The 11,176-nt window shown below is 38.6% G+C and overlaps 2 protein-coding genes across 2 annotated transcripts; one reads left to right on the top strand and one right to left on the bottom strand.

Annotated features, from left to right (window-relative positions):
* The first annotated feature begins 9,475 nt into the window (after window positions 1-9,475).
* On the top strand, window positions 9,476-10,537 carry LOC128745932 (uncharacterized). The gene has a single exon (XM_053842993.1). It carries the CDS (start codon window positions 9,476-9,478, stop codon window positions 10,535-10,537), a length of 1,062 nt encoding a protein of 353 aa, XP_053698968.1.
* Window positions 10,538-10,618: 81 nt separating this feature from the next.
* LOC128745931 (uncharacterized) lies at window positions 10,619-11,170 on the bottom strand (the record flags this gene model as incomplete). The annotated part of the gene is made up of 1 exon (XM_053842992.1): window positions 10,619-11,170. A coding segment is annotated over one exon (552 nt), but the record flags the coding sequence as incomplete, so codon positions are not given.
* Between the last annotated feature and the right edge of the window lie 6 nt (window positions 11,171-11,176).

Genomic DNA, 11,176 nt, shown 5'->3' with positions numbered 1-11,176 from the left:
CATTGATAGTCGCGAAAGGGCATCAGCCAGATTGTTTGTACCAGGGGTATATATAACATCAAAATTATAATTCTGAAGACGCAACACCCAGCGCTCAATTCTGGCACATGGTTTGGATCGTTCTTTAAACAAAAACTGGAGAGGCTTACAATCCGTTATCAGTATAAATTTTCTTCCCAGTAAATACAATTGAAATCTATCAACAGCCCAGACCAAAGACAGCGCCTCCCTCTCTGTTTGGAAGTACTTCCTTTCCGTTTCTGTTAAGGACTTGCTCGCAAAAGATATGATCCTTCTTTTTCCACTCACATCCTGTTGTAATAAAACAGCGCCTAGACCACTAGGACTCGCATCGGCTATTACAATACAGAGATCTTTGGGATCGTAATAGCCAAGAAAACTAGCTTCACTTATGGCGGATTTGATCTCTTCGAACGCTCGTGTATGTATTGGCTGCCAGTCAAACTTTTCCCCAACGCGAAGTAAGCTCCGAAGGGGCTCTGTTTTATCTGTCAACGATGGTAAAAATCTTCCAACATAAGTTATTAGCCCGAGAAAACTGCGTAGCTCTGAAATATTTTCTGGACACCGAAATGATTTTATAGCCGCGACCCTGCTCTCTGTTGGCCGGATACCTGAACTGGACATTTCATGCCCCAGAAACTCGAGTCTAGAAACATTGAAAACACACTTTTCTTTGTTCAGTAGAATTCCGTATCTTCGTAAACGAGTTAAAAGTGCCTTTAGTATACGATCATGTTCCTCTGCATTACGTCCCCAGACCATAATGTCGTCTAAGTAAACGACCACACCGTCTAGTCCTGCAACGACGGACTCCATCACCTTTTGAAACAACTCCGGAGCGCAGCTAATTCCGAACATTAGTCTTTTGTATCTACACGGAAAAAAATATATATATATATATACCTCAATAAAACACTCAAAAAAAAATAGAAGGGATTTTATTTGTTTGATTTGAAATTATTTGGATCGCTTATTGTTTACCTGAACAACCCTTGTTTTGTAATAAAGGTGGTTATTTCTCTTGAACGTTCAGAAATCTCCACCTGGTGGTACGCCTCTTTAATGTCTAACTTTGAGAATCGGACAGCTCCGTTGATTCCTCCAAAAAGCTCTTCAATTATCGGCAATGGATGCGTTTCCCTAATAACCGCCTGATTCGCTCTACGCATGTCAATACAAAGACGTATCTCCCCATTTTCCTTCAAAACGGGTACAATAGAAGAAACCCATGCCGATGGTTGCTGCACTCGTTCAATGATGTCCTGGTTTTCTAGATATTTGAGTTTGTCTGCAATCTTATCCTCTACTGCGAATGGTGCCCGACGATATGGTTGCTGTACCGGTTTAACGTCTGGATTTACTGGAATCTCTACGAGTACACCTTTGATTTTGGGAAACGTGGCTTGTACAGATCCAAAATCGTAGCCAATTTTTAAAACTTTAAGCTTTTTTGCTGTTTCATCCCCAAGAAGGCTTTGCATTCCATTTGTTGCTATGTAGAATTCAGCTTCCTCCTTGTTACCGGCTGCCTCGATTTCAGCAGTGAACATTCCTATCATTGTGATAGGAGTGGATGCCCCATAAGCTTTAAAAGACCGATCGACTAGTGGATTGAAATTAAGCTTAGCTCCATTTCGCTGTAGCATTTGCCATGTTTTAAAATCAATAATATTCGCTGCGGCGCCTGAGTCAATTGTCATTATCGTCTCAACACCACCCACTTTAAAGCGAAAAACATTTCCACCCATTATATAACAGATTTCTCCATCATCATAATTCCCGTACGTCTTTTCGTCGGATCCTAGTACCGTCCTGATACGTTTTGGCGGTGTATTGTTCTGAATAGATTCATCGTTAACCCTCTTCGTGCACCATTTTGCGAAATGACCAACCGTTCTGCATTTACGACATTGTTGTTCTCGGGCAATGCACGATGAACTGCCTTTGATATGCCCACGACGACCACATCCATAACAAATCCTGTTGTCATTTATTTGGCGTCCTCCAGCCTGTCCAACGAAAGGATGTCTTTCAGGAGCTGACCAATTCCTTTTGGCTTCGAATCGAAATCGCGACTGGTCTTGAAAATTTTGACGGGGATAATTTCTTTGAGGTTGAAACACACGATTCCCATAAGGCTGAAATCTCGCTTTCACCGGCTGTGAGGTGTGTTGGTTTACCTTATTCACAACTGCTGATGGTTTATCGTCAGTTTCCTTTTGAACCATTTCCTTACACTGTTGCTCAACGTCCTCAAGGGTTTTTCCAATGGCCACTACTTCGTCTAGAGATAGATCCTTCTCCAAAATTTTCTGGCGAAGTGCTGATGATACGCATTTTTCTGCGATTTGGTCAATTATCATACTGTCCATCACTGAAGTGACTTCTTGATCAAAGTCGCATCGGTTTGCTTGAACGCGTAATTTCATTACAAAATCACGAAAACGTTCTCCCGGAGGTTGAGAAATTTGGCGAAATACGTGTCTTTCATACGTTCGACGTCTGCAAGGTTGGAAATGAGAATCAAGCTGCCGAATTGCCACATCATAAAATGGTGGATCTGGAGACACGTGTGGCACATCATGTATTCCTGGCAAATTATCAAAAATGTCCTGCAGATCGGGCCCCCCAAGATGTATGAGTTGATTCCTCTTCTCACGCTGGCCAGTAATCTCGCTGGCGGCAAGATAGTATTCCAAACTACGCTTCCATTTCCTCCATTCCGATGCTAGTTGAGATCGATCTACATTTGCATCAAATTGCTTTACTGGTCTAAATATCTCCATCGTCTGGGGAAAATGTCAAAATATGTTAATTTTCAAACTTGGAAATTTTATTTCATCTTTGTTTTCGGTAGTGCATTAGTTTCTTCAAATAACACGAATAAAACAAATATTTTGAAATGCATCAAACACGAAAGAAAAGTTACACCGCTTCTTTTTTTATGTTCATTTGGCTTTTTGAATTTAAATCGAAATTATTCACTTGTGTGAAAAATCGGATCTGCGAGTTAGTTGGTTTTCTAAAGTTGAGTTGATAGTTATTATGCAAGTAAAATATAAAGAAAAATTTGAGTCTTTTATTCCACTTGTTCAACAAACATGTTTATTTCAACTATTAATGGCAAACCACTATTCCCGATATTCAATACTTTTTGCAGCTGGTGAATATACAACATAACCTATTTTACCATTATTGCATCCCTGAGAATCCAGTTCTCGGCTCCTGACTCAGGATGCAAATTACGAATACAAGGTTTGGTTTCGCTGTAATTCTCAAATCTACATAAATGCTTTATTTAACCGTCGATGGATCCATTTTCGCAGTATTTTTTTTTTTATCCAAAAGTATTCAAATGAACATACAATTTCTCAGATTATTTTGATAGGTGAATCCGGAATTCAGCCCATTTCACCACTCATGATAGCGATTTCAACAATAAATTATTAAGAATCCGGCGCTCGGCCCTTGACTCAGAGTTGGGACCTTTTCCCATTGTGGGACTGATCTATATTCTTTTTGGAACCACTACCAACAAAATACTACTTTTATTGAAATGAGCTTGATGGGTGAATCCGGAACTCGTCCCATTTCACCGTTGTTATCGATTGCAAAAAATAGAGAATCCAGCTCTCGGCTCCTGACTCAGACAATTGATTGTAACATTTAGTGTTTCGATCTGGCTATTTTACTTTCAAAAATTTAAAAGTCTTGTAATTATGAGAGATGAATCCAGAACGCGGCTTTAAATATCACAAATTGCCATTGATTTACACTACAATTAGCCGTTTACTAAAAAAATAGACTCAATTTCATTTTGTGAAAATACCTCCAGCAAAATCTTTCAATTGTGTATAACGTATAAAATGATAGTAGGCGTTCAGCCTATTTCACCCCTAGTACCATAACATTCACAATAATTTACTTAATGTCTGAGTCTTGGCACTTCATAAAAACTGAGATTGCTTTAGCAATATGCTCATTGCAAACAATATCAATTCAGTTCCAATGGCTTCAAACATTTCCTTTGCATCGTACTTACGGTTACATGCCGTTTCTTGAATAGATGTACCTATTTAACATGTCCATTTTAACTCGCCTTTTTCCTGTGTATAGCATGCCATTTATTTGAAACTCGTTGAACGTTTGCAGGATTTCTGCAACTTTATCACAGCGGGCAATACAGAAACAATCGTCAACATACCTACGATAGCATTTCATGTGTGCTGGGTGAGGAAAAAACGGTGAATCTTCAGCGAGTATGTGGAAAATTCAATACGGCATACGATGGGTTAGTGTTCAAACTCCGCCACATACAAACAACAGAAGCAAACCGTAGGAGCTCAACCCGAATACGAACCGACGGGGTTACATAATTGGTTGTGAGTGATGATGCAGAATTGACACGTTATTGTAAGTGATAAATTAGACCAAGTAAATGTATTGTAATTGACTGAAAATTTTATGTTGTATGTAAAATGTAATCGTAAATAAATTTTATAATTGTTTTGTAGACGTCTGATGATGGCCGAAGGAAAACAGTAGGCAGAAACGTCACACCAAATCAATAGTTTTTTGATTTTCACCGAAAAGAATCAACAAGTTCTAATAATATTAGTGTCACGGTGATCTAAATAAGCAAATAATATTCCAAAAACTGTTTCATGCCTAAGAAGCCACTAAGAAGCAAAATCAACAATTTTATAATAATATGTTCACTGACCATCTTACCCACACTAGCAGTTGTCCATTTCTCCCCATCATTACACATTTTTTTAAAGCGTTCACAATTTTTCATACGCAAATGAAATTACGTATTATTTCAATGCAGACGTTACTTGAAAAGGTATTAAATCGAAATACTTCATGCTATGGGCAACAATTTGGAATTAAACCACTCAAAAAGCTTAATTTCGATGGAAAAAAAGTTACATCCAGACGCACAATCATTTCCAATTTTTAGTTTTTCTGTACTTTATCAAAATTGGAAAGTTCTAAATGATGATGGAAACGTTCAGACATCATAAGATAGCAAGATGGTGGGATGTCCATCAAAACATTTACGAATTTTAATGCTTAACTGGTAGAATCAACCTCCTGTCCGTCTTACCCACCCTATTCGTCTTACCCACAGTTTCCCTACAATTTGTCAAATTTCACCTTGTAGTAGGTGTACTAGTGTCAGTGTTGACAAGTATCAACAGGTATATTCATATGCTGTGGAATTATTCAATTAAACAATTCAATCAATATTCAAAACCATGGCAATGCATGTCTGGCTAAGTACGGATTTCTTCAGAACAAACTCGCAATAAGTGTTGGTATTTTGTTTTAGCATAGTAAAGTACTGTTCGTATACCTTGCGCTGCCCCTCCATCACTTGGCATCGTGAACGCGGTTCTCAAAGTAGTAGGAAAAGTAAATAAAGATCAGGCTGATTTGTGGATGAACCACAGCTATGTCGGAAATCAGAAGACACACAAAAATGAAATTCTCTTTCCTGATTGCTGGATCGATTTAATGATTAATGGCACAAATTACACAGAAATCATGAAGGTTCAGTGGCTTGACAACCCGTTACAAGAACAACACGTTTGTTTACAGCAGTTTTAGCGCGGTGTTTACTACAAACGCGGTGTTTACTTCAGATCGCGTTTAATTTTGGGCTAATCTCCCAATAAACTCCAATAAAATAAACTGGATGATTAACATAACGTTTTGATTTGACTACCAAATTCAAGTATAATTGAAATAGGCCTCTTACTGGAACAATTCAATTAGTAGAATATGACTATAACTAGTATACGTGCTAACCAGAAGGTGAAATTTGATAAATTGTACTGTTCTTTTCTATATGGAACTAACTAACATTAATAGTAGTCGAATTTATACGTTTAACATACTAGATATTGTAGAGAGATTTTTTTTGACCAACGATACTAATTTTGGTTTTAGTGATGGCGTTTTGGTCATCGGGTTACTAGTAAACTAGTTTATTTGCTGTCTAGGCCAACGTTTCAAGGACTTTATTTCCTCTTCATCAGGGCAACTACGAAAATACAGTTTACATTTACATTGAGTTACAAAGTCAATTTTTTTTACACACAAAACTTACAAACATATTAAACTAATTCTTGTCAAGTTTGTTGGGGTGGGTTTTTTTCTGCTATTGGTCGAACTACACTATAAAAAACAGTACAATTTATTACAAACTACTAGGTTGGTCTAACTTTGAAAATTCAAATTTGAATACCGGCGAGCAAAAACTTACACAGTCATTCCTACACACCACACAGTACGTTTATGACTTTCAGGGAGCGTCAAAATGGAGAGTACTATTTCAACCTGATTTGAGAGTGTGTATCATTGTGTGAGAGACCGTAACATACCAGAATAAGATATGCTCAGGTTGTTTGTGTATGTTCTGTAGTTGATTGCGGTTCTGTCACAAGCAATATGGCACATTTCAAGCACTTGTAGCGCTTGAATTCTGTCGTCGGAGCTTAATATTTTTGTGCTGGTTAAATCAAACTTGTGTTGTTCCTCGATCGCATGTTTCATTAGCGCAGTCTTTTTGAATTCCTCGTCTCTGTCCGTGCGCTCCGTGTCTGAGGTTTTATACTCTTCATAGCGTTTGATGAGAGAGCGGTGGCCGGCGATCCGATTTTTCCACCCCTTCGGCAGGCAACCATGTTTTCGCTGCCAACATCTCGTGTGTGCGAAAATGAGATAGCATGTCAGCACTGCGTTTCACTCAACTGCCAGCAGTCTGATTTGGGCCCGCTGTCAAATTTTGAGCCCAGGACATCCTGTCGCTGACGTTCACTGCATCTCGTTATAGAGATGTCGATGGGTTGGATTTTTCAGCTGCTGTGTAGTCATACCAATGTAAGCACTATCACAATCAGCGCATGGAATACGGTAAATTACGTTTCTCATTGCAAGATGCGGTGAGGAATCTTTGAGTTTCGTGAATAGTAATCTGTTGGTTTTGACGCATTTGAAACTTAGAGTGACATTTTTGAAGTTTTGTTTAATACTTCTTGCCAATGCAGGGGTGAGGGCATCAACATGATGCAACGATCGGTATACTTTTTCCTCCGAGTTCACTTCTTCACAATTTTGTCCACTTTGGTTGATAAACCTATTGATCAGCCGGTTGATCAGTGAGCTTGCGTACAATTGCCTTTTTCTCTTCGATCGATTTGCTCGTGGATAACTGAAATACCCTTCCAATGAAGCCAGTGGCCGTGTTTAATTTTTGTACCAGCGGGTGGAGTGAGAAAAAGTTCAAAATTCTGCCCGACGCTACAGATTTCTGATACCAATCATTGAGAATTTTTTGTTCCCCGGTGCTTATTAGAATCATATCTAAGTATGGTAATCGGTTGTCTTTTTCTGACTCGTAGGTGAATTGAATATGCGAGTCAAAGCTATTGAGAGTATAGTTACTATATATATAGTTCGGCGGATAGAAAACCAGGCGAATTGGCATCCCTGATTTATGAAATTAAATTTGAAATTATGGTGAAATGTGCAGGTTTTTACGAAAAATAATCACTGGCGGGTGTTGAAAATGACTAGTTCTATGAAAAGAAAGTGTATTTTTTTATCATTACTCCTGCATTTTGGATTTTGAAAAGCTTTTGGCTCCGCTTTTGACGTTTATTTGGCTCCCGATTTTCTATCCGCCGAACTATATATATAGTAACTATAATTGAGAGCATTCTTTACATATTCAATCTTGTCTGCTGGAATAGCGGTGAACAAATCGTCGACATATTTTTTGATGCACGGAACTGTGATGTCGATCTTGGTAAGCACATCGTCAAGTAATGTGGTCATTACAAGATCAGCCAATGCTGGAGACAGCGGATTCCCCATTGCAGTTCCCTCCTGTTGCCGATGGTATGCCCCACGGAACGTGAAATAAGTGGAGGACAGAACGAATTGTACTAGATTTGTGAACGTGTCTCTGTCTTTGATGGTTGTATTTTTTTCTATTCTGTTCCAGTTATTTTGCACCGCTTGTATAGCCAGGCTCCTCGGTATACATGTGAACAGACTTATTACATCAAACGACACTAATACATAGCCGGGTGGTAGTGTAACATTATTTATAAAGGTGCAAAACTCGTATGAGTTTCGTACGTTGTATTTGTCATGGTCGATCGATTGATGTAAAATTCCTGCGAGATATTTGGAGAGATCATATGTTGGGCAATTTATGCATGACAGTATGATCCTCAGCGGGTTGCCTTCTTTATGTAGCTTGGGTAATCCATAAATTTTAGGACAAGTCGAATTGTATGTAGTCAGCCGAGCTCTGGTTTTTTGGTCGATAATTTTTTGGTCGTATAGAGCTTTCACTAGCGTGTTATTTTTCGTTTGAATTCTCTCTCATCAACCGCTATGAAGAGTATAAAACTTCAGACACGGAGCGCACGGACAGAGACGAGGAATTCAAAAAGACTGCGCTAATGAAACATGCGATCGAGGAACAACACAAGTTTGATTTAACCAGCACAAAAATATTAAGCTCCGACGACAGAATTCAAGCGCTACAAGTGCTTGAAATGTGCCATATTGCTTGTGACAGAACCGCAATCAACTACAGAACAGACACAAACAACCTGAGCATAGCTTATTCTGGTATGTTACGGTCTCTCACACAATGATACACACTCTCAAATCAGGTTGAAATAGTACTCTCCATTTTGACGCTCCCTGAAAGTCATAACCGTACTGTGTTGTGTATAGGAATGACTGTGTAAGTTTTTGCTCGCCGGTATTCAAATTTGAATTTTCAAAGTTAGACCAACCTAGTAGTTTGTAATAAATTGTACTGTTTTTTATAGTGTAGTTCGACCAATAGCAGAAAAACCCCACCCCAACAAACTTGACAAGAATTAGTTTAATATGTTTGTAAGTTTTGTGTGTAAAAAAAATTGACTTTGTAACTCAATGTAAATGTAAACTGTATTTTCGTAGTTGCCCTGATGAAGAGGAAATAAAGTCCTTGAAACGTTGGCCTAGACAGCAAATAAACTAGTTTACTAGTAACCCGATGACCAAAACGCCATCACTAAAACCAAAATACTAGATATTCAATAAAACGCACTTACGCCCTTTAAACATTCAAACTAGACTTACCAGCAGCTGTAAAGATTATGTTGTATCTAAAATGTGTAGAGCATTTTCTACAGATTTTATCGTGAACTGATGGTTTAGCACGTTGTTTGCAATGAGTTTTTCGGCGTTTTTATTGTCTCGCCACCACTAAATTGAAGTTCGCGAGTCAGACTCGCGACGCGAACTTGACTCCCGACTTAACTGTCAATGCTTTTGACACATGTGTTATTTGTTTTCGATGACGGAAAATTCAAATGTTTAAAGTAATTTGGTTTTCAAATTATTATTTTTATTATAATCCGCGTTTATATAACCAATAATGTCCAATATTATTATTCAAAATGTACGCCGACAACATGCCAGCGTCAATACAGTGTATCATGCGTTATATGGTTATTATTTTCTAGGAATTTCTAAGAAACAGCTCGCCATCATCTACGGCAAATGCTTGTCCACGATTTGTTCCTGGTTTTCCAAATACGAGAGAAACGGATTGTTTCATCGCAAGCAACGCGAACAAATTTACAAAAAATTTACTATTGACATGCGCAGCTGGCTGATTCAATTATATATGAAAGAACCTATGTTGTTCCTTGATGAAGCAAAGCTCCGATTCCAGCTAAAATTTCACACCTCTATTAGTTTATCTTCAATTTGTGCCATATTGCATGAGTTCGGACTTACGCGCAAGACAATTGAACGCCGCGCCATCCAAATTCGCGACGAAGAGATCGTTCGATTTGTCAAGGAAATGATGTCGATAAAGTGGGATATTTATAACCTGGTTTTTTTAGATGAAGTCAGCTTTGATAGTCGTGATATGCTACGCCGGAAGGGGTATGGAGTAATTGGCCAAAAAGTTGTATATCGTGGTGAGTTTTGTCGCAAGCCTCGCGTATCGTTTCTCTGTTTTCTGGGTATGAGTGGAATATTAGATAGCTTTTGGACTCAAGGAACATTCACCAGAGCAAAGTTTTTTGAATGTTGCAGAGACTTCGCTCTCCACAATAAGCAAGTTCAACGCTATCCCGGATTCCATTCGATCTGGATAATGGATGGAGCAAGGATTCATTGTGATCCTAACTTGATAAGATACCTACGGTCAATTGGCATTATCCCAATATTTCTTCCGGCGTACTGCCCATTCTTCAACCCTATAGAAGTAATCTTTGGGTTAATAAAGAAAGACCTCATTAGAAATAGACCTGAACATTCTTCAATCCTGCATGAAGTTTGCGAATCGATTAATCGATTTAAAATTTATCTGTGTACAAACATATTTGAGCATTCCGGATATTTTGCAGGGGGAACGTTTTTACCTGAAAAGGGTCTTGACCAAGATATAAACAGTTTGGATTTTATTATCGATAATAAAAATTAACATATTAAAAATATATCAAGTGATTTTTTATCAGACAGAACATTATTCTCTGAGGTATACTTCATTATTTATCAATAAGTTTCATTGATGATCCACGTCCGTACAGTCCACTACCTTCGCTGATAGTTTCTGACTAATATCACTTTCTTCAGGCTGCGTTGCCGATGACATCGCTGCAAATAGTTCAGATTCACCCTTCGCTCGAGATTCCATTGCATTAAGTTTGTCGACAACTCTCTGAAGCACGGTTAACGCTAGATCGATATCTTGCCTTACTTCGTCGATTTGCTTTGTCCATCCATCATTCACAGTTTGCGCTACCACGATTCCTCTATGCAACGACTGCAATCTTGCTGCTTCAGATATAGCCGTCCATCGAAAATATTTCGCCAGTTCTAACGGTGGTGCCTTGGATGTCTTCAGTTTATCTCGTTCGTGTATCGGAGAAGAATTGATTAAGTTGGCCCAAAGCAGCCATGAACTATGATGCCCCTCGATGTCAGGATGTTTGCTGCGAAGCTCAGCGGCTAGTACAGATTCATCCACAGTACTGTTGGCACCAGATCGATCCGGGTTTTGTGGTAAAATTAATTTCTTTAAAATTTGTTGATACTGTGTGTTATTTTCGACATTTGTGGA

This window comes from Sabethes cyaneus, chromosome 1 (assembly GCF_943734655.1).
Source record: "Sabethes cyaneus chromosome 1, idSabCyanKW18_F2, whole genome shotgun sequence".
Classification (NCBI taxonomy): Eukaryota; Metazoa; Arthropoda; class Insecta; order Diptera; family Culicidae; genus Sabethes; species Sabethes cyaneus.
This window is presented reverse-complemented; position numbering and strand designations above follow the sequence as displayed.